Source organism: Ambystoma mexicanum, chromosome 4p (genome assembly GCF_040938575.1).
Source record: "Ambystoma mexicanum isolate Mex_15411 chromosome 4p, UKY_AmexF1_1, whole genome shotgun sequence".
Taxonomy (NCBI): domain Eukaryota; kingdom Metazoa; phylum Chordata; class Amphibia; order Caudata; family Ambystomatidae; genus Ambystoma; species Ambystoma mexicanum.
This window is the reverse complement of record NC_090927.1, coordinates 667,826,906-667,849,495: the sequence shown is the minus strand read 5'-3', so window position 1 is coordinate 667,849,495 and position 22,590 is coordinate 667,826,906. Positions and strand designations below refer to the sequence as shown.

At 45.1% G+C, this 22,590-nt stretch overlaps 1 protein-coding gene across 1 annotated transcript in view; it reads left to right on the top strand.

The window, feature by feature from the left end:
- COL9A1 (collagen type IX alpha 1 chain) overlaps positions 1-22,590 on the top strand; it is a 334,451-nt gene that overhangs the window by 196,488 nt on the left and 115,373 nt on the right. The window contains exons 11-12 of the mRNA XM_069606207.1: positions 20,210-20,263; positions 20,743-20,778. Coding sequence (XP_069462308.1) covers positions 20,210-20,263; positions 20,743-20,778 — 90 coding nt within the window. The remainder of the gene's footprint in view (positions 1-20,209; positions 20,264-20,742; positions 20,779-22,590) is intronic.

Below are 22,590 nucleotides of genomic sequence, written 5' to 3'. Positions count from 1 at the left end.
TCATGTCATAAAATATCTAGGTAAGCACCCTGCATTCCGAGTAGATCTAACCTATGCCATCTACTCACCACCAAAGAGACAGTGATATCAAATTCTCATGCAACTGCAATCACATACCACATCCAAGGTATTACCTTCATATGCCCATCTACCCCCCAACTGTAGTGTTATATGCCTGAGTATTATCCTCTCGCTTCCAGAAAGTGTCATCATATGATAACATGTCTCCCCCTTGTCAGACTTTGCCATCATGTGCCTATGTACCACATCCACTCCTGGTGTTTAAACCATGCACACACAAGCAGCCACCCACTGACAAAGACACAATCACTCCCCATGCACTCCCACTGCCTCACATCTTCCATTTAGTGACTCCCTAACGCTTCTCACCTGTGCGGAGGATGCACCCCTGCTTCTTTGCCTCGGTGGTGTTGTCTTTTGTCTCAACGTCTTTCAGGGGGTGCAAAGTAACTTCCATTTATGATGATCACTGCCCAGTCTTCCTGCATAGCTCAGGGGCAACACGCTCGCCTTGGAAACACGACGACGCAGAGCAATGCAGGTTCGATCCCCGAGTCCACGCGGGGTATTAAGCGCATTGTAATAACCAAACATGATATTAAATACGAGTGCCCAAAACAGCTTCATTTATAACTTTGCCGTGTCCACCAAGCACTGCACCCTACTGCACGCGTGTAAGGGATGCATAAGGAGTACAGCCCGTTGTACATGAATGTTGTGGAGTTTACCAGTGCAGGTTATATTCCCAATGTAAACATGCAGCATAGCTCCAGGCACTCCATCTAAACAGGTAACCACATTAATTGGCTTGCAGTTAATACCATCCATAATGAGAAAGCTAAACGTGGGAAATACCTATTCTGGAATCAGAATGAGACACTCCTATTCAAGAACTGGATTATGGAATTTGGATGCATAAGAACACCCAGAACTGTGATTCACACTGGAACTGGGTGGATTCTGGCAGGTATTCCACAGTTGTCTGCTATGCATCTGGCATAGATGTCAAACTCTCCAATTGTTCAGAAAACCTTCATGAGAAAGAAGTTGAAAAGAACAGTAATTCAAAGAATGATATCAAATGGGCTAGTTAAAAAAAAACATCTTTGTTTGATCTGTGAAGTGGGGTGAGAGAGAGCACATTCAGGATGTTCTATCCAAGTTGTACCACCTGGTATAGGAATAACTGAACTGTTACACTCAGAGGGTATCTCCATTAGCTTTCAAAGTCCCAGAGGCATCTGCATCAGATGGCGGCACACAATAAATGAGCAGCAAAGACAATCACATACACAGCTCTTTGTTGCCCATTTATCATGTGACCACCATCTGATGAAGAAGTGTCTGGGACTTCGAAAGCTAATGGAACTACCATCTCAGCATGATATTTTCAGTTAATGCAATAAAAAATATCAAAACTTGATTTTCTTTGATTTCCCATCTGGACTAACACATCACCCACACTCTTTCCCTGCACAGTATATTTTATCAAATGGATGGACTGTTTAAACTTCAAAAGTGCTGTCTAGCCTTAAATATAGAGGAGAATTCAGTGGCAACATGCAGTCACAGTTAAATTAGACATGACTAATAATTGTGAGTTTGTGGTCTTAAATTGTTAATTTCACCCCTTTCCTGGGTTATTTAGCTATATGTCCTGCAAGGTCTTGTTCTGGTTAAATTCTAATTTACAAGTACCACAACCTGGGCAGCTCAAGCATAGCAGCTTAGTACATGAAATGATTTCAGACAACATTTGTTCATATAATATAATAAGTACACTCTTCATGTTATCTTTCCATGCATGTTCATTTTGAAGTGCAAAGAACATGTAAACACTGTGTGAATCATACAGGTTGCAGGTTTTGATACCTTTTAGAAGCCTTTCTGAAAATATTTGCGTTGATGCGACAAAGCATACAGATTCAAATTCCCACACACATTTTCATCTGATGTTGCAGAGTGAAAGGATTAGTAAAATAAAGCCACAGAACAGATCATTCTCAAATCGAAGGAAAAAGGAAACATTTTAAACTTAATTGGCTGAAGGAACTGTATGCATGGATTGTGGATCTGGATTTGCTGATTAATCAAAACAACCATAAACCTCATGGAAGAAGCAGGGGACACATACGGTTTTGGAATCAGTACACATTCTGAGAGTTGCATTTAGCAAAAAAATAATCGTTTTAACAAGTAACCATTAAGTTAGCCTTGGGCAGCCTGAAGATGGGTCCCTCTAGTTTCCTAAAATTACTCATGTTGTTTTAGAAGGAAGTGTCACAATCACTCCCGGATTCAGTTGGTTCCACACCGCTTTCCCAAGTGTCCCTTAAGCCCTCATGCTCACCTGCAGTCTCCTCTTCTGCTGGGAGTCCAAATCTCCGAATCCTTAAGGTCTCTTCTCTGGAATGCAGATGGGGTCTGCCTCGAGAGGAAGCCACCCTGCCCCTCTAACTCGGGGCCTAGGGGGGCCCCCGAACCGGGGCAGACCGGTGAAGGGGAAAAAGCCCACAGGCACAAAAAACCCCTTCCTTTTTGGGTATGGTGACAGGATGCCGACAGGATACCAATTCGGAATTATTGGAATGGATAAAAATGAACAAAACTCCTCTGGGGGAGTAGGAGGGGAGAGACGAAAGAAAGGGAAAAGGTGAGAGCCTAAGGAAGCGAAAACCGGAGGACTGAAATGGGATAGGGAAGCCAGAGAGGAACGAGAGAGCCGGGGAGACAAGGCAAGACGGACAAAATGACTGGAGAAGGAAGAGGATAGCAAGGCTCAGAAGAAAGGACTGGAGCGTACCAACCCGGAAGCCTAACACGAATAGGTTGCAACGCGCGGACTTCCGGGTTGGCGCTCGTAATAAAGGACGCCGCTGGTCAGAAGGCGGAAAGCTAGACCGCTGCTGGAGAACGCACAGCGGAGTAATGGCTTTCTCAATGGCCTCTCCAGCGCCAGCGTCTCCACAGCTGCCAGCGACCGTCGTGCGTGACAGTATGCCCCCTCCAGATCCGAACCCTCCGGGTTTTCCCGGATGTGTCCGGTGAAAACGCTTGACCAGTTGAGGATCATGTACGTAGGACCTGGGTTGCCAAGAATCCTCGGAACTGGTATAGTTCTTCCAAGACACAAGATATTCCAATCTGCCCCTGCGATATCTGGAATCTAAGATGGCAGATACCTCGTATTCTTCTGGTATAGACTTGGGATTACCCAATATCCCTGTGGTCTTCCTAACAGGGGTGTCTGGATCGACTGGAAGGAGAAGGGAGGAGTGAAAGACCGGGTGTACTCGAGACAGGGACTTGGGGAGTTGTAATTTGTACGCCACTGGGTTAATTCTCTTGGTTATTCTGAAGGGTCCGATAAACCGGGGGGTTAGTTTGGTTGGGTGTACCCATCTGGGCGAGTATTTAGTAGATAACCAGACCCGATCGCCCTCCTGCCAATCGGGACCTGGTAAACGACCTCGATCAGACAAATCCTTATACCTGCGTCTGGCAGATACTAAACCTTGTTGGGCGGTAGTGTGGGCTGTGGTTATTTGGTCTAAGGTGGATTCAATGGTGGGTATATTAGTGGGTGAGGAAACAACCGGAAGAATACTGCGAGGGTGGAAGCCATAGGAACAAAAAAAAGGGCTGAGTCCCGTTGCCGAGTGTACCGCGTTGTTATATGCGAATTCTGCGGTGGGCAAAAGGCTCACCCAATTGTCCTGATTCTTATTGACATAACATCGGAGATATTGCTCAAGGGAGGCATTGAGGCGTTCTGTCTGACCATTAGTCTGAGGATGGAAGCCTGATGACAAAGCCCTCTTAATATCTAATCGTTGACATAGGGCGCCCCAAAATCGAGAGGTATACTGACTACCCCGGTCAGAAATGATCTTATCGGGCAGACCGTGGAGCCTAAAGATATCCCTAAGGAAAACTTCGGCCATCTCGGTGGCGGACGGCACTCCTTGCAGTGCTGTGAAATGGGCCAGCTTGGTGAAGGTATCAATGGTAACCATGAGACAGGTCAAACCCTGGGATCGGGGCAGGTCTACTATAAAGTCAGTGGATATTTGGGACCATGGCCGGCTTGGCAAGTCCGGTTGCATCAGCAACCCATAGGGTTTGTGGGTGGAGTTCTTATTCTGGGCGCAAACCATACACGTTCTACAGTGTTGCTTTACGTCGAGAGAAAGTGAAGGCCAAAAAAAGAGCGAGAGATTAACTCTATGGTACCTCGGACACCCCTATGTCCGGCGGTAACATGGTTATGGCCCCATTCCAGAACCTTAAGTTGTAAGGACCTAGAGGGTATGTATAAACGTTGTCCCACCAGTAAAAGACCTTTAGACCAACGAAGGTGAGGATGTAAGTCACCCGGCACAGTGGTTGCCAAATCGGGTTGGGTTGCCATCTTAACCTCTTGAAGAAACGAAGAGACTATCCCCACTATTCTGTTCCGGGGAAACATAGGGTGACTTAATGAAGGAGAGTGGTGTTCGAAAGTCTGACGCCTAGACAGGGCGTCTGCCAGGCTGTTTTGGGTGCCTGGAATGTAGGTTATAGCAAAGTCATACTGGCTGAAGAAATGCGCCCAGCGAACCTGCCTTGAGTTGACACATTCCATATTTCTGAGAATCCTCAAGTTTTTATGATCCGTACGTAAAGTAAATGGATGTGCTCCGCCTTGAAGCAGGTGTCTCCACTCTTCACAAGCCACCTTAAGAGCCAGAAGTTCCTTTTCGATAACAGAGTAGTTCTGTTGACTTGCGGAAAGGGTCTTAGAAAGATATGCAACAGGATGTTCCTGTTCCTCCTTGAGTTGAAGAAGTACCGCTCCCAAGGCGTTAGCGGAGGCATCAGCCTCTGCTATAAAGGGCTGGTTCTGATCGGGTTGAGATAGAATGGGAGCGGAACAGAATCTCCTCTTTAAATCAATAAAGGCTTGATCCGCTGGTTCAGACCAGTGAAACGGCTTGCCATCCTTCTTAAGTAATGAGGTAATGGGCAGCACTATCTGTGAAAAATGTCCGATGAATTTCCTATAGAAGTTGGCTAGTCCCAGGAACCGTTGGACTTCTTTCAAAGAAGTCGGTGGGGGCCAGTCTAGGATGGCAGACACTTTCCTTGGATCACTCCTTGGAGAAGGAAGAGGATAGCAAGGCTCAGAAGAAAGGACTGGAGCGTACCAACCCGGAAGCCTAACGCGAATAGGTTGCAACGCGCGGACTTCCGGGTTGGCGCTCGTAATAAAGGACGCCGCTGGTCAGAAGGCGGAAAGCTAGACCGCTGCTGGAGAACGCACAGCGGCGTAATGGCTTTCTCAATGGCCGCTCCAGCGCCAGCGTCTCCACAGCTGCCAGCGACCGCCGTGCGTGACAGGAAGATTGACACAGGAGGCTTGAAAACACAGCCCAAAGTGTGTTATAAAACCAATATTTATGTTCAAACCACTGTCTGTTAGGTTAAGTGTCTTCAGGTATTTGAGCTCTCATATCTTTCTGTTTGGAATTTGATAGTCCACCTTTTACACCCATCACTAATAGTTTCCTTAACAAATGGCCATCTTGTTTGAGGTATTGAATGCCTGTTTTTTCTGTTTTGTGGTTTGAGATGATGTATCTATGTAGGTTTATCCTTTCACGTTGCTCTTTGCAGGTCTGACCCACACACCTCCGTTGCATGCATTTTTTGCATTGGCTGAGGCATTGAACCTTGGATGATCTATCTACGTATGATCCTCTGTATGACCCTTGTACCTGTATTGCTTGGTTCTGCCAAGCATGTTATGGCAGTTCCAGTGCAGCTGTGATGGCATATTTTGCACCTCCTGATGTTGCGAAGGTACATTCCAAGTCTTCTTTATTCTTCATCTAGTGGAAATGTACTCCAGATCAGAGATTGTGCTAGATTTCTCGTCATAATACAAACACTCAAGTCTAGGCAAGGGAGCAATAGGGATGGGACTTTATGCCCATACTGTGATGAATCAACTTTCGAGGCACCAGCGGTGCAGAGATGAATATCGGTTTGTAAACCATCAATCAGCCCCACACCTCTAGTACAGCAGAAGGGATCTGAACAGATTGGAAACACAAGCAAATTATAAACCTCCTTGTCCAATCTTTGGTAACGCTGATGGAACGGCAGGCTTATCTCCGCAAGCTTGTGGATCGTTGGTTAGTTGCAACACAGTGAAAATACAATTATTACCCAATGATAAAATGGACTGTCCAATCAAGGTCGTACACAAATATCTACTTTATTATTATCACAACAGACAGTTCTAGCACACTACAAATTACAACCCACCCTGTATAGGAATGCAGAGGACAGACTGTTTCAAAGAAGGAAAAGGGATTCAGTCTGGATACTGACAGGAGGGTAGTCGGTATAGTAATTAATTGCAATAGTTCAAGTATACTTGGATTCAACACAAAGGCAGCAATGGGTCATACAATGTCACTAGGGGCCTTCAGAGAAGGACCAGGGGGACAGAACCACAATGTACCTTGTGCTGTAGATGTTCTTGGTGCTCGACAGGCTCAAGTCTATTTCAGGGGGCTTGGCAGCTTCTGACAGAGTTCAAGATGGGAGACAGCTGTGGGTATCTGGCAGCAGGCCCTGGCCTTCCTTAACTGGCAGACGATGTAAGGCAGACTGTACCTTCAGCCAGGCTGCAATGCTGAGTTCTTCTTGCTAGTTCTAGTCCTTGGGAAGTCTTCAGATGATCTTCCCAAAAGACTAGCTCGACCCTCTTTTAAAGCCAAATGGACCACAGGGATTGATGTAGGTTAAGCCTACCTTAATATACCAATCCTGGTTCCCCACCAACAATGTCCTGTATGCATGAGGTCATAACCAGAGGTCAAAACATCTAATACTAAGTCCCACCCATCTTCCTGTCTGTTGTGGATCATAGGGTCTCTCTGGTCAATGGAGCTATCTGTGGTTCCTGATTAACGCGTCAGGTCTCCCTTGAAGCTGCGATGAGTCCAGGCTTTCTTGTGACATCAGCCCACATACTCATACCTTCTGAATGGGGTCCCTGCAGGTATGGCTATTGTAATACATGCAGTCCCAGACATGACATTTCACTATCAATCAATACCAAGGGCGGGAGGTGGATTTAGGTTGACACAGTGCATATGAAAGGTTGTTGGTGTTTCCTGTCTCCTTTGTTAACCTCTGCAGCCAGGCCCATGTGGGTCTGTTTAAAGTACATTCTGTTAGTATGTTTGTTAATTGCTGCCACCACATTCAGGGCTCAACAAAAGGACGGGGTAGAGCCATAGATCCATTGTTAGTTAATTAGACTGGCGATGGCAGGGGGAAGGTTTGCCCCCTGTTCTGCAGATGCCTCTTGTACTCCACCTGTCAGATCCCAACTAAATATGACAAGGGGGACTGTGCCTATAGGCTGTGTTCACCCAGAGTACATGGGTCTATGTGAATGTCATGCAGTGAGCATAGGAAAATGTGTGCGGATTAGCCTCACACATTTTTCTGAGGTTAATTTACCATCATTCAATTTCATTTAAAATTTTAAAAAAGGCCAGGATAGCGCAAACTCACCATGTGTATGGTCCAATTCCTCACACAAACAACCCTATGGAAACAGGGGGGCCAAAACAGTTATGTTTACTCAACCCCTGTACTCTGATTCACTCAGGGACTACCATATGAGATCTTGAAATCGCCAGGCCTCCCAAATTCCTTCCTTGGTTTTGTTGGAGGAAGCCCAGGGGTCGCAGGTGTAGAGGTCAGTTCAGGCATTGTTTTCTTGGGTCTGGGTCTAGCTAGTTTACATTTCTGGGCTGCGATGGACCTGATTCTGGAATCTGGACAACTGGGCACTGTAAGGGTGGCATGGTATCACAAGTATGACACTGACACAAAATGTAACATTTGTAAAAGTTGTATTCAATTCTCTTGGAAAAACTCCTAATTTGCCCTATAGCTAAGATTGGAGTAGTCTCTACCATCAAATAATAATGAAAACACAGTCCTAGTCAGTCTCTGTCAAATCTAAATGGCCTATACTACAAAACCTAATGACTGCCCTATTCTCTTATACAAAAAGTGTACAAAGGGGAATATGTATGCAAAGAAAATCAGTGGGACAATATAAAGTATCAAAGTGGCTGAATCAGCTCTCCTCCCCACGTTGGACAGCACAGAGAAAGGTGGTCCCCGTAGACAGGATGACACACTCTGGCTCCGTTGCTCAAAACAAAGCAGTTCAAAACGTGAATCGAGGCCCATCTGGCCTTTCATATTAAAGTAACTTTTCCAGCATTCCAAAAGTTCTTTCAACATTCAACATAAGGGTTCACAGTTGAACCAAAAGTGCACACAGGCCTCCCTCGAATGGGCGTGGACCTCTCAAAGTAAAACCAAAAGTTCACATGAGTCTACCTCTGTTGGGCTCGAAGGTCTCAATCACAACACTTGTAGGGGTTCCCTTCCACAAGCCTTTTTCACCTTTGTTAGCGGTTCCCTTCCCTAACTTATCACACTTCCGATCTCCCTCAGTCGGGCTCTGACCCTTTCCTGATGTCAAAGACTTTCGAATTTCTGAGGCTTTTACTATAGACCTCTGCAGGACCACTTCAACTTTCCCTTCAGCTCGCACTGTTGTGTTATTTGCCTGAGTGTTTCTTGGTCTATATTCATTTTCTACTTCCCCTTTTGCCAGGGTCAATTTTGATCATCATGCCTTTTAAAGGTCATTCACTTCGTTGCTTTTTAACAAAAAAAACTCACCTTTCACTGAGACTTTTGAGTGGGCTACTTCTTTTCGCCGGACCACTCCGCTACTCTGTCTCACTGGATTCAGTAATTTCAAGTTCAACACAGGTCTGCCTTTCTTCGCGTCTCATCCACCTGCCTGCTGCCTTTAGTTGTAAGATATATGGTTGCCACTTTAACCTTTCTTTAATACACACCAGTCTTTTATCTTGCTCGCCAACTCACCGGCTGTGCGCATTCTTTTCTTGTCTTTGCCGTTTAATTCAGGAGTCGAGGGTAATACTATAGGCTTGTTCTTGCCTCCCCAACTCTGTTATTCACCCAGGAGGGTCATGGGCACCTTTGAAACACAATGCAGTCTTCTTGTCTGGGATTTGGCCTTCTCCATGTATCTCTTACGGTTCTCTCAAGCAACAACCTCCTGCAGGGAACTCCTGGGTTCTATTACCCTTGTCTTTCGTCCCTCTATCCGTCGCTCTGCTCAAGTAGGTTCTGCTTCACCCCTGAAGTTCTGCTGCTTCTCACGTTCTACCTTGCTCAGAGTGTGTCTCTATGTTCCGCCTTTTACCCATGTGGGGAGAGCTAATGTGATTAAAGTCAAGTGCCTGACTTTGCCTGGCCCGATTAGCGGGACATGTCCAATGAGATGTGTACGGGTTAGCCTTGTTACTTTCAGTCGCCCTCTTCCTCGGCCCAGTGTTTGTGTAGAAAAGGGGGCAGGGATTGGGACATCATAGAATCCTATGAAATAGGAGGGGTAATGGGTACAGGAACGGGGGGAATGCTGTGTCTCAGCATCGGTTGCCTCGCCCCTCCTCCCTGAAGACCCCTCACCCAGGTGATCCTCCCACACTGGTCCACCCCAAGGATCTGGATCCAAAAGAGATGGCCGTGTCCTGCCCACCTGGATGACAAGTCCCAGAGGACTAGCGGGTGAGACACCCTTTGGTTTCTCACAGCACTCGGGACAAACTGACTTCAGGACCAACTCTTCTTTAATGTTCTCAGGTGACTCCCGGGATGCGACAAAGGTGGTGATCTGCAATGGCCTCTTGTTCAAAATGGTGTCAAGGCAAAAGAAGCTGATCCTGCAGGGCCCCTATTCATGGTGAAGAACTGCAACCTCATGGTAATGCACGGCTCACTCGGGACAGAAGCCATTGCAGCAAAGTAGCCCAGGGGGATGCCTGGCTAGCCCACTGGATGGTTATAAGACTGTTCCGATTGCTTCTAGTAGCTGCATCATTGAGATGAGGTTGGGAATGGTGATTCTCACTGATCATGGGGTTGAAGCACCAATGAAGGTCAAAAGACAAGATGTCCATGGAACAGGCAAAAATCTCCTGGCATGGACATTTCTGGAGAATATGGTACTCCAGATGCCATTCCACAGTATAATGTAAAGTGCACAAGGCTACAAAAAGGTTACCACTGTAAAAGTATCTACTGCCAGCAGCCCATCTTGGACACATCATGCAAGTAATAAAAAAGTGGCTAAAGACAAAGTTACAAGGACACAACGTGTCCAAACCGCACTTCGCTAAAGGTGATAGGTGCAAGAAAAATAAACAAACAATGTTAGCATGGAGAACAGAGTTCTACTGCACTGATAGCCATGGGGACTGATCTGCGCTACCAAAACAGATGAGTTTACAAGGTAAGTGAAGAGAAAAGGCTTTACCTACCACCAAAATGTCAGGGCAGGTTCAAAGCAATAGCAAAATAGTCCTTGATGGCTTATGGAGGGAAAGCTACAAAAATGCAAATGTTTCCTAACACTCTTTCTTTCATTACGCGGACTGCCAAGACTGACACATCTGCTCTTCCCTTCTGTTCTAATACTTGCAGATACTGACCTTTCTGGCCCCATATCCTGTTACACTGGTTCTGGGTCCTAGCCTTTCTGTTGAATTTTTTTCTTACTCTGTCTTTGGACCCTGCTCTGTCTGCTTCTCCCCTTGTCATGCCGCTGCAGGGTACAGTCTTTCTGCTGCCCTTAACTTTTAATGTGGCTCTCCCAGCTCCTGATCATCGCTGCTGCTGCTACATTGGCTGCAGAGCCAGTCATCTTTGCTATTTTACTAACTCTTCTTTGCCCCCCCCCCCAACAACCGCAACAACCCCAAAACTGGCTGCTGGCCCAAAGCCATTTCTGCTTTTGTTCCCCAAGTTACACTCATCCCATAGCCTGTTCTGTGTGCTTCTTCCCATGGTCACACTGGCTGCAGAGCCTGAGTGCTCTCCCCTGCAGTGTTGTTTGACAGGGGTGAAGCTTAACCCTTCCGCTCTCTACTTTTAGACCTCTTGTGGAGTATGGTATCTCTGATTTCTCATGGTACCTTCCCTGTTTCACTGGCTCTAGAGCCTTATCTCACGTCTGCCTTTTCTCTTTACTCGGGCAGAAGATCAGAGTATGTATTCCTCTCCCACCTGTTTCCCTGACTGCATTTGCTCCATTTCTACCCCAGTGTCCCAAGTCTCTTGCCTGTCAAACTGCAGCACCGGACAAACCAGATCTTATTTCCCAAAGTTGTTTCGATGATCAGGTTCTCCTCGCCACCCTATTGAACTGCTACCTTCACAAACAACTCCTGACTTAATAAAGAAGGACTGCCACGTGCACCTCCCCATCCTCCGATCATTTTACTGTATAACCTTCTTTTACAGCGTCAATAGAGGGTTCTTCTATGATATTTTGTATCTCTAGTCTGAGAGTTTTTGCACTTCAAGAATATCACCCCTCGGGTGCTCGACGAAACACGAGGGCACTGGATGTAAACAAACCTAAAGCTCAAGTGTAGGAGTACTATTTGGAAAACCGCCAGGTTGAAACAGCTCAATAGATATGACGGGAATGGGAGTGTTTGCTGCAGTACATTTCGTCGAAGAAGAATTCGTTGAGTTTTTTACAGCAAATGTTGCCGCATACATATGTGAGCGGTGGGTTTAGGGAAATAATGTACGGGGGTTAAGGTGGGGGCTGTGGAGGTCACCCCCTGCATGTACATGTGGCAAAATTAACCTGTCAAAAAAAAGATTCAATGGATTTTCCTTCGATTAAATGTTTTCGATCCGATCACACAGAACCGATATGACGATGTGCCAACCACATGGGCTTCAATACTCTCCACATCTCCTTATGCCCGTGTGTATCTATGGGCAAACCCTCCTTTTCTTATCTCGAGGCCTGCTTCATGATCCTTCCCCACCATCCAATCAAGCCTATCATCACTCCTTCTATGTTGGCTCTGTTGATTTCTCTGCTTTAGAGCATCCTGGTAGAGGATTACCAGATGCCCAACTAGTTGGTTTATACCTAAGTGGCTAAAATCAAGAGCTGTGTGATAACAAACTTCGAGACATGCACACAGCACTAGGAGGTTATGCCAGGGAAGGTATGTCAATTCACAAAAGTAGCCTGAGTTAAGAAGACACATCACAAGGTCAATGACATCAAAGAAAGTGACACTGTGTGATATTTATCTCAAGGGCATCCAATGAAGTGATGAAAATACATGTTTATATTCCAACCAGAAATTAACTAGAGTGCTTCCTTGATAACCTAGAAGTGGGTTTATGATTTGACAAGGTGAGCCAACATCGGCTAGGGGAACAACTTTCACTGGCACATATGTCCACTAAGTGGCATCGATTGCAAGTATAACCTCATACACCAGGTTCAGTTTCTATATGGAAAATACATCCCCATATGGGCATGTGCAGACGTATTACGCCAAGTGAAGTCTCCCATTTTCCTGTTATAGACATATACCAGGTAAACTCATAAAACATCTGTGGCTAACCCAAATCGAAAGTTCCGCAAATGTTTTCAGAACATGGCTTTTCCCTCTGGATGAACATATTCGCAAACATCACTGCCAAACACACAGAATCACAGCGGCATGCAGACACTGGGTGCTTACGAGATGCCCTGCTTAACACCGAAATGTTCCCATCGGCCTTTCCCTCGAGCCCACTAACAAACCACCCCGCCCCCCACTGTTTTCTTCAGTGCCACAGGCAGCAAGGACCCCAAAATGGCAGAAGGGTGCTATACAAGGCCATTTACATTGCATTACATATGTGACGTACACCGTGACATATCCAGGTGCTATCACTGTATGCCAAGTGCAGTCCAAATGGCCAAGCACTTTCAAAGTATGTATCATATACCTGGTATAATGACAGCCTGTAAGGTGCAGTCTTATGTGTACAGTTGATGTCTTTATATGCTAAATGTGGCCTCAAAGACCTCAGAGATGCCATCCAGTACCAGCTAATGAATCATATTCCTAGTGTGCCAGGTGCATTCTTAGATGGCCAGTTGTTGGCATCATATGCTAATTGCCATGTTACAAGGCACAGAAATGTCATCCAAAACTAGATACCACATCAAATGCCTGGTATAGTCACAATATGTAAGGTGCAGCCTCACATGTATAAGTGGTGCCATCATATGTTAAGTGCAGCCTACAATGCATCAGTAACGCCACTCAATGCCATTGAATGCCTCATATTCGTGGTATAGTAACAACATGTGAGGCTCAGCCTCACACGTGCAGGTGTTGACATGATATGCCAAGTACAACCTCAAATGTCTTAATAATGGCATCCAGTATAAATTAATCCCTCAAAAACATTCCATAGTCACTGCATGTAAGATTCAGCCTCACAGGGCAAGTGCAGAGACCATGTTCCAGGTACAGCCTCTAAAAGCTAGGTAATGCCATCCAATGGCAGGTAATGCCTGCTATGCATGTCCTAGTCCCTAAATGTAAAGTGCAGCCACACATACATGTGCCTCCCGGTCTGCCTATTTGCTCAGATGAGGTCCCTGTATCTGTGGCAGATAGGCGCTATACAAACATGCACATGGATGTAAATATGGACAGTGGTTCAGAATACTTATCCACCGTCATGTTCTGAATCCGCACATAATGGATATGATGGACATTTGCCTAGACCCCGAAGCTTCACCAGAACATGCAAAGTTTAGTCTCGCATCTGCTTGTTATACACGCACAAGCCAGGTAAAGTCAGAGCATGTAAGGCACACCCTGGCATATGAAGGTGCTGCCACCATATACCAAGTGAAGCCTCGCAGACTGCGTCTATTTGCCGTGGCCAATTTTCACTCTATTATTTCATTCTGTGACAATTGGTGAAGGTTAATTCTTAACCATGTTCCCCTATTACCTCTATTCTAGGTTTAGGCAAATGCTTACCCACATTATACCCTAAAAGAATAAACAATATATTCCCTAATTCTCACGTCAATGCAATGTCCTGGGACAGTGGACACAGTGGAGGAGAGTTTTCCCTGACTAATGATCATCATTGACCAAAGTCATATTAAGGATGATGCTTTCACAGTTTGCCTGAAGGGTTAATTGCAATCAATGTGAATTCCCCTCAAGGAGCATGAATATGTTTGGGGGTGTATTTAGTGCTTGGGAAAGGTAGGCGATCGACATCACTGGTAACCATCTCACCCACCACAGGATTGTGGGTTCTGTATCATTTCCCCGTCACGCGTTTTTACGACATGTGTTTTTCTGCTGAATTTTTGCCAAAGAAACTTTTTGAAACTTTTTAACATTATTTTTGGGGGGGTTCCACCGCCAAGCATCCTGTCATTTACCTATGTGTTTTTATTCCCAACCCCCAACCCTTTACATGCCCTTTCCCACCCCCAAAAAAATGTTGAAAAGTTTTTTTTCAGCAAAAATTCTGCGGAAAAACACCTGTAGTAAAAACGGATCTCGATGAAAGGACGTTGTACTGGATTATGAGCCTCCCCACAGGTCCTTCGTGTATGACCAACCCATACAAGTCAGAAGGACATTCAGACTATATGGACAACGAATTATTGACTTCTTTCATGAAACGGACAACTCAAAATGTCGGGGAGTTTGAACCAAATACGATCCTGCCTGGGTATGAAGTAAACATCTCTTTAATGGGAACGTGACTGAGACCAAAAACCCATTTCACACATACTATCATGCAACCTACCAGATGTTGAATTTTAAAATCAGAATCAAACCCCTTCTGACCTCTAGCACACAGATTCCTCATACAGAGGTTTGATAACGACCAGCTGCAGCTGGTGACCTTGCAGAGTTCAACGTGTTTGAACTAGGTTAGGGGTCACCAACCTTTGTATCTCCATATGTCTGGGACTACAACTGCCATCAGCCTAAGCCAGCATAGTCAATGGTGAGTGATCATGGGTGTTGTAGATCAAAACATCCAGAGAGACACAGGTTGCAGATCCCTGTAAAACTAGTTTATAGCATTATTCAAGAACAATGAGTAGAGTAGAAATCAGCATCTATGTTAACACCAAAAATTAAAGTTACTCTAATTTATCGCAAAGTAAGGTGGGTCCAACATGTGGCATACAAAATAACACCACAGCATGTAAGGAGAAAGAAGCAGAATTACAAGAAAACCTATGGTGCACAGTGATTGGTAGTTTTTCAAGATCATCTATCAGGTGTATTTACCCAATGTTTGTAGAAATGCTTGCCCAACACATAGTCATTATAATTTAGATTAGTTAGCCAAGGCCAGATCTGCCTTATGGGCCGCCATGTCATCAGCAACTCTTAGAAGATCTGGTATATACTGTGAGCAAGACAGCACTGCCCATGAGTTCATCTAAGCATCCATCTAATCATCACTCACATGGTCTGCTGTTCTACCAATGCCATCCCAGTTCACACTGCTGTATCGAAAGTGCTTAAAAGGACAAGCCCAGTCTTATCCCCTTAATGTAACAAAGTGCTCTCATAAACCTCTGCCAAAATCTCCATTTATTTGGTCTTTGGACTGCCTAGGGTACCGTCTTAGACTACTCCTCTATGGTAACCAGAGGCGTATCCAGGATTGTCTAAAAGTGGGGCCTGGAGCTAAAGTAATTGGGCCCACCTCAGTGACATTAAGATCTGTAAATGCCCACACAGAGCTGCATTTACAGATTTTTGGGTAGGTCTTGCCCACTCAGGCCCTACCCTGTCTACCCCTCTGATAGTAACATCCTTAATGGTTGAAATAGCTTATACCGATATATTGGCACTAATTCACTGCAGACCCCTCTATCACAGCTGAAAAAATGTTGAAGTCTAGCACAAAGACAGGCTTTCGTTTTGATTATGAGTTGAGAAGGCCAAAGAATCCCTCAGCTGGGATTCCACTCCTTTGTCCCTGGATGGGGGGGCGTGGCAGCCCCTCAGCCAATGAGGAGGCTCTAAGCAGGGCCATCCTCGCTCTGAGCCTCCACACGGCTGGAGGCCACCATCGTCCCCTGCTGGGGATTCAGGTATGTGTTTTGACTAAATAAAAAAGTGATTTTTGTTTGTTGCAAGAACAAATCAATTTGTTAAATAAGGTACTCAATATCTGACGAATTTACTCTGGTGGCCAATATTCTTCCACTCCCTTTCTGGCAAAATAGAAGCTTTTCAGATTTTCAAACAATTTGTTATTAAACAGAAATATGAACAAATAATGAAAATGTTCACCCAGTCCTAGGGATAACCTTTTGTGAAATCCAGCGAATCAGCAAAAGTCCCACAACTGTGATATTGCTTTGATATCGCACCACAGCCAAAGGTTTTCTTCAGAATTCATTTGCTTGCCTTATAATGCCGATTGATATGCATTTTCAAAACCTACAGACTGTTCTCATGTCGTTACTATTACACATGTGTGTTGTTCAGGGGGGAATTTTGAGCACTGCCAATCCATAATGGAATGTGTCTTTTTACCTGTGGTGAGCTAGTGTGGATTCATACATTTATTCGGCAGCTTAATTTCCCAATGTTCTCAAACTGGAGGCACAATTAGCGCAATGTGTGGGGTCCCATTTCCCTGATTCAGGATCTAAATGATGTCCTGTCCACTGACGTAACAGAGCTTAGCAGAATAGCATCTGAGAAACATGAACAAGTCCCAGGGGAACAGCACCAATGAGTAAGCAAGGCTAAAGCTGGATATTGTGTAAGGACTGTGTCACATTCCAGGGTGTTATTCAGCCCGCATGTGCAATATACATGCAGAAAAGGTGCATCTGCACACGCTTGATTCACCAAGGGCTCCACTGCATGCACACGTTCCTCCCTACACACCCAAGTACCCCATGCCCTACTGTTGCTCCTTTTTCCAGTTAGGGATTGGTCGATGTGGGTAGACAGTGTATTTCTGTGCTCAATACTCCATCACATTGAGATGTACACACACACATGCTGTGTACCAGGCAGTCCCTTCCTCTCTTTGGGGCAGAAACGGGCCTTAAGCAGGAGAAAGGGACAAGACGACAGGGGTCATTTCTGTCCATTGCGTGCCTCACAAAGGCTCTGCATAGCTATTATCATGCGCTGAAGATATTTGCCTTGCACAGGTTCTGTCTTTTGCCAATGGTAGAAATTAAATGCAAACATTTCAAAAGTTGTGTTCTGTAATGTCACAAGGATTGCCGTGTCACCTCACCCACATAGATATCCAAAGCAGTGGTGCCTGAGGGAGGGGTGCGGGGGGGGGGAACTAGGATTATAAATGATTCATGGTCAGTCACAGCTGGTGTGTATTTTCTATGGAGAGCCAGGTATAGTTCCCCAAATTAGCATGAGCGACCGAGTGTGGGAGGGAGCCCAAAATAATAAAGGAGGTTTTGGGGAGATTGCCCACCAAGACATTTTTTTTTTAAATGAAGTATTGAACTGGTGCCTTTACACCCCAATGTTTGAGAAAAACACAGGTAAAAAGTCATACAATTTGCAATTGATTATTTAGTTTTACACACGAACAACTGCAGTAAATATCATGATTCATGGGTACTCAATATTCAGGAGTGGAGCCTAAATATTTCCCCAAATATCAAGAGCAAAGAGTGAAGCATGGGAGCGCAAAACCTTGAGGAGGAGTTTTTGGTTAGTGGGTCGTGGGGTGTAATACCCCTCCAAGAAAAATTGTAAAATAATGTGTTAAATGGTGAATTTTACAGCACATTTTCTGAGAAACATTTGGTAAGAAGTCATACAATTTACTATTGGTTCTCTAGGGTTGCACAGAACAAAAACCAGTAAATGTCATGTCACCAAAAATGCACAAGGACATTTTATAGCATTTTAACAAGGCTGTGGCCATAGTCTGTCTAAGCCAGTAATAATGATCACTGTAATCACTTGCATACGACTGCGGCTACAATCTACCTGTGCCAATAAAAATGGGCACTGTAAATCCCTTACTTGAGGCGGTGTCCAAAATCTGCTTATGCCAATAATAAGGGTCAGTGTACACCACTTGCATGAACCTGAGGCCAAATTCTGTCTATTCCAAAAATATTGGTCACTATGAATCTCTTTCCTGCGGCTATGGCTACCATGTGTTTATGCCAGTAATAATGGTCACTCTAAATCACTTACATGTGGCTTAGCCCACAATAGAAATCAGAATTGCCACTCCCCCTCACCATACAAACATATCATAGACACATGCATGTTTTGCATTCAAGGTCACACTCATACCCAGGGATACACACACTTGGTCTCTTTCTCTCTCCCTCTCTGCCTCTCCCTCTCTGCCTCTCTCTCTCTTTCTCTCTCTCTCTCTCTCGCTCTCTCTCTTTCTCTATCTCTCTTTCTCACAAACACATGCACTGTCACACACACATATGCACACACACAACACAGACTCTGGCACTAGCATAGACATAAATACATGCTCAACTACTGAGTCACCTGACCCAATTTTTGAACAAACACAGACATATTGCTTGCATGAAACGCAAACATGCATGCACACATATTTTACAAGAAACCATTACCTTTGGACGTTCCATTTTTCAGTGAATCCTCTCTTAAGGTAGATGACGGAACAGACATCAGGCATGAATTAATCCAGGCAGCGCTGGTGCCCCCCGGGAGAAATAGAACAAGTGGGATATGCTGGCGCAGCTGAACAGGCATGTAGCTGCTGTTGACTTGCAATCTGGGGACACACACTCGCGCAACACTGGATACTCAGGCGCACAGAGGGTAAATAATGTTAGGACCGATATGCACCCTTTCTGCGGGAGGTGGGGTAAGAGGGTGATCTAGGCATCGAGAAGGGTCTGATGCGACTACGTTATCTGCCCCCCTAGCTCTGCCACGGCCCCAGAGACAAAACACACCTTAGTATTGGGTGAGCTTCTGATATGTTATGTTATGTTATTTGGCATTTATCTAGCGCTCTATATATCTTTGGTATGACCTCAAAACACTGGTAGCTTGAACGCCCTCGGGGACTGCAGTCCAGGTCAGTAGAGAGAGTAGGTGTTGTAGGGTGCGTGGGTGCACCAGTTATGTGTGCAGTAGATGATACTTAGTTATGCATGAATGATCAGGCTGAACAAAATGTGGCCCATTCATAACCTATTGGTCCAATTTGCTTGTTTTGTGAGGTTGCTGGCACATCTGAGATTAGAAGATTACAGATTGCAGATGTGCTACAAGCCCTGTTTGAATCAGGCCCTAGGTTTCATTTTATGGACACTATGGGCCTCATTATAAGTTTTCGAGGTCCAGAAACAAGGGTGCCAGTAAGCTCACCAGCACCCTTGTTTCCAGACTGGCAAAGTCTGTGTTTTCCTGCTATGGCTGCTGTGCCCGACATGTCTGACCCTGCCGGGCGCAGAAGCCACGGTAAGCAAACACTTCACAGAAGGTATGGCACCGTTAGCAACAGTGCCGGTGCTTCCGTGTCCCCTCTCCCAGAGAGTCCTCTTGGACTCTCTGGGAATGGGGATTTACATTATGACGGCGCCTGACGTCCCGGGCCACCAAAGTTGTAATTTCCCGGTGGCCCTGGGAAGTCAGGCACCAGTACAATATCACGGGTCCGGCGGCAACCCACCGGTAGCGCTGGCAGGGTTACTGGCGGACCCGTAATGAGGCCCAATGTGTTTGTTTTTCTAAATAACAACCTAAATGATCCTTGTCCTCTTTTACTTATCAGTCACACTAGAAAACCTTCTGTGTGCTTCATTAATTTGTTTTGTCTGAATATATTTATTTGCAGGCAATATAGATTTTTTTTGTTTTATTTGTGTGCAGAAACAAAAAATTCCACTATTTAATGCAAAATATGAATACAGCAAAAGATATTGCGCCTGATCTACAAAGCATTTTTCATTGGGATTTTCCCATTGAAAACCTATTTTGTAAATCAGGCCAATTGTGTTTTATTCGTCCTCTTTTCGTTTATATTCAGAGAACATAAGAATACATTGTATTTTAAAAACAGTATTGAGGCTCGGTGAACCACAATTAGACATTTCAGTGTGAGAGGTACCAATGTCAATGCTTTCTTTACACGCCTTCAATGATTGTTCTATGACTGAGTTCTGGAGCACAGCCTGAATGTTGAGCTCTAACTTATCATGTAACTCTTTCAGGGACTGACTGGACCAGAGGGGGCCCCAGGACCTGGAGGCCCAAGAGGATCAAAGGTATGTATGAACTCTGTCGTCTTCTTCCCAAAGTCAGAACAGCAACCATCATGCAGGGTGAGCTGTGGATCTTTCCCGGAAGTAGCTAGCCTGAAAGAAATAGGTTGGGTCAGGGGAATTAATGCACTTTAAGCCAAGGGCTGGGAGGTGTGGTCAGTGGCAACGCGTTTCTCCTGGAAGCAAGACGAGGCAGAGCAACACAGGTTCAATTCCCGGTCCCACGCGTAGAGACTGGTCTCCGGTATTAGGGGCGTTATAAAATATGACTTAATTAAGGTTCACGCCTTGGACTTTATTTACAATGCACAGATTCTGTCATGAATTTAGCTCTGCTGGTCCTTCGGAGGCACCTACAGTTGAAAAAGTATTGTTTTCCTCTTACTTTCCTACACCACATTTTCACAAAAATGTAACCAATGATGGTGTTCGCATTTACTTTGTTGAACCAAACAATAAGTAATTTCCTAACTGCTTTTCAGGGGGAGCCTGGTCTGCCCGGAGAACGAGGACTTGTGGTAAGTCAATATTCCCAAAAAGGCATGTTTTTGATAACCTACTGACCTATGATGAATAGAAAATAACATCAATAAGTGATTGAGAAATGATATGAAACATGTAATAAAAAAGGGTTTTGAAAGGGATTATGAAAACCCAAAAGGGCACAGAATACCCATTTGCGGAGTAGGCTTTTGCCTGCTGAATCTAGGGTAGTGTGATCGAACACATATCACTGCTCTGCTGATCTGCAAACTGCAGCATCTGCATTGCACTCAGAATGCAGGCTGCACAATAAGCTTAACCTCTACAAAAGGGAAGGATTATGCTTGTTCATGTTGATGATTTAAGAAGTCCCTTTTAAATTAAAAGCTTTGGCAGAGGTGGTCTTTATGCTCTCACTATGCTTTCCATAGTAAAGTATCTAAAAGAGAGTGATGATGCTGGCAGTGATTACTGGCTTGATTTGATTGATTATAGTAACCCTCAGAATCAACATGTCCTCATGCTAACCGGTGGCAAGTGACATTTAAAAAAAAAAGAAAAACATCATACTGCACATTAGCCTGACCCTACACAAAAGGTGCAGTCCTCTCGAAAAATAAAGCTGTGTGTAGGGAGACTTTAGCAAACCCCTGAGACATTGTTGTGTTGGGAGTCTTTAGCAAACCCCTGAGGCAGTGTTGTGTAGGGAGCCTTTAGCAAACCCTTTAGACAGTGTTGTGTAGGACGCCTTTAGCAAACCCTTTAGACAGTGTTGTGTAGGGAGCCTTTAGCAAACCCTTTAGACAATGTTGTGTAGGGAATCTTTAGCAAACCCTTGAGGCAGTGTTGTGTAGGGAGTCTTTAGCAAACCCCTGAGACAGTGTTGTGTAGGGAATCTTTAGCAAACCCCAGAGACAGTAAGTGTTGTGTAGGGAGTCTTTCGTAACCCTTGAGGTATTGTTGTGTAGGTAGTCCTTAGCAAACCCCTGACACAGTGTTGTGTAGGGAGTCTTTAGCAAACACCAAAGACAGTAAGTGTTGTGTAGGGAGTCTTTAGCGAACCCTCCAGGCAGCGTTGTGTAGGGAGTCTTTCGCAAACCCTTGAGGTATTGTTGTGTAGGCAGTCTTTAGCAAACCACAGAGACAGTGTTGTGTAGGGAGTCTTTAGCAAACCCCTTAGACAGTGTTGTGCAGGCATTCTTTAGCAAACCCTCCAGGCAGCGTTGTGTAGGGAGTCTTTCGCAAACTCTTGAGGTATTAGTGGGTAGGCAGTCTTTAGCAAACCCCTGAGACACTGTTGTGTAGGGAGTCTTTAGCAAACCCCTGAGACAGTGTTGTGTAGGGAGTCTTTAGCAAACCCTCCAGGCAGCGTTGTGTAGGGAGTCTTTCGCAAACCCTTGAGGTATTGTTGTGTAGGCAGTCTTTAGCAAACCACAGAGACAGTGTTGTGTAGGGAGTCTTTAGCAAACCCCTGAGACAGTGTTGTGCAGGCATTCTTTAGCAAACCCTCCAGGCAGCGTTGTGTAGGGAGTCTTTCGCAAACTCTTGAGGTATTAGTGGGTAGCCAGTCTTTAGCAAACCCCTGAGACACTGTTGTGTAGGGAGTCTTTAGCAAACCCCTGAGACAGTGTTGTGTAGGGAGTCTTTAGCAAACCCTCCAGGCAGTGTTGTGTAGGGAGTCTTTCGCAAACCCTTGAGGTATTGTTGTGTAGGCAGTCTTTAGCAAACCCCAGAGACAGTGTTGTGTAGGGAGTCTTTAGCAAACCCCTGAGACAGTGTTGTGCAGGCATTCTTTAGCAAACCCTCCAGGCAGCGTTGTGTAGGGAGTCTTTCGCAAACTCTTGAGG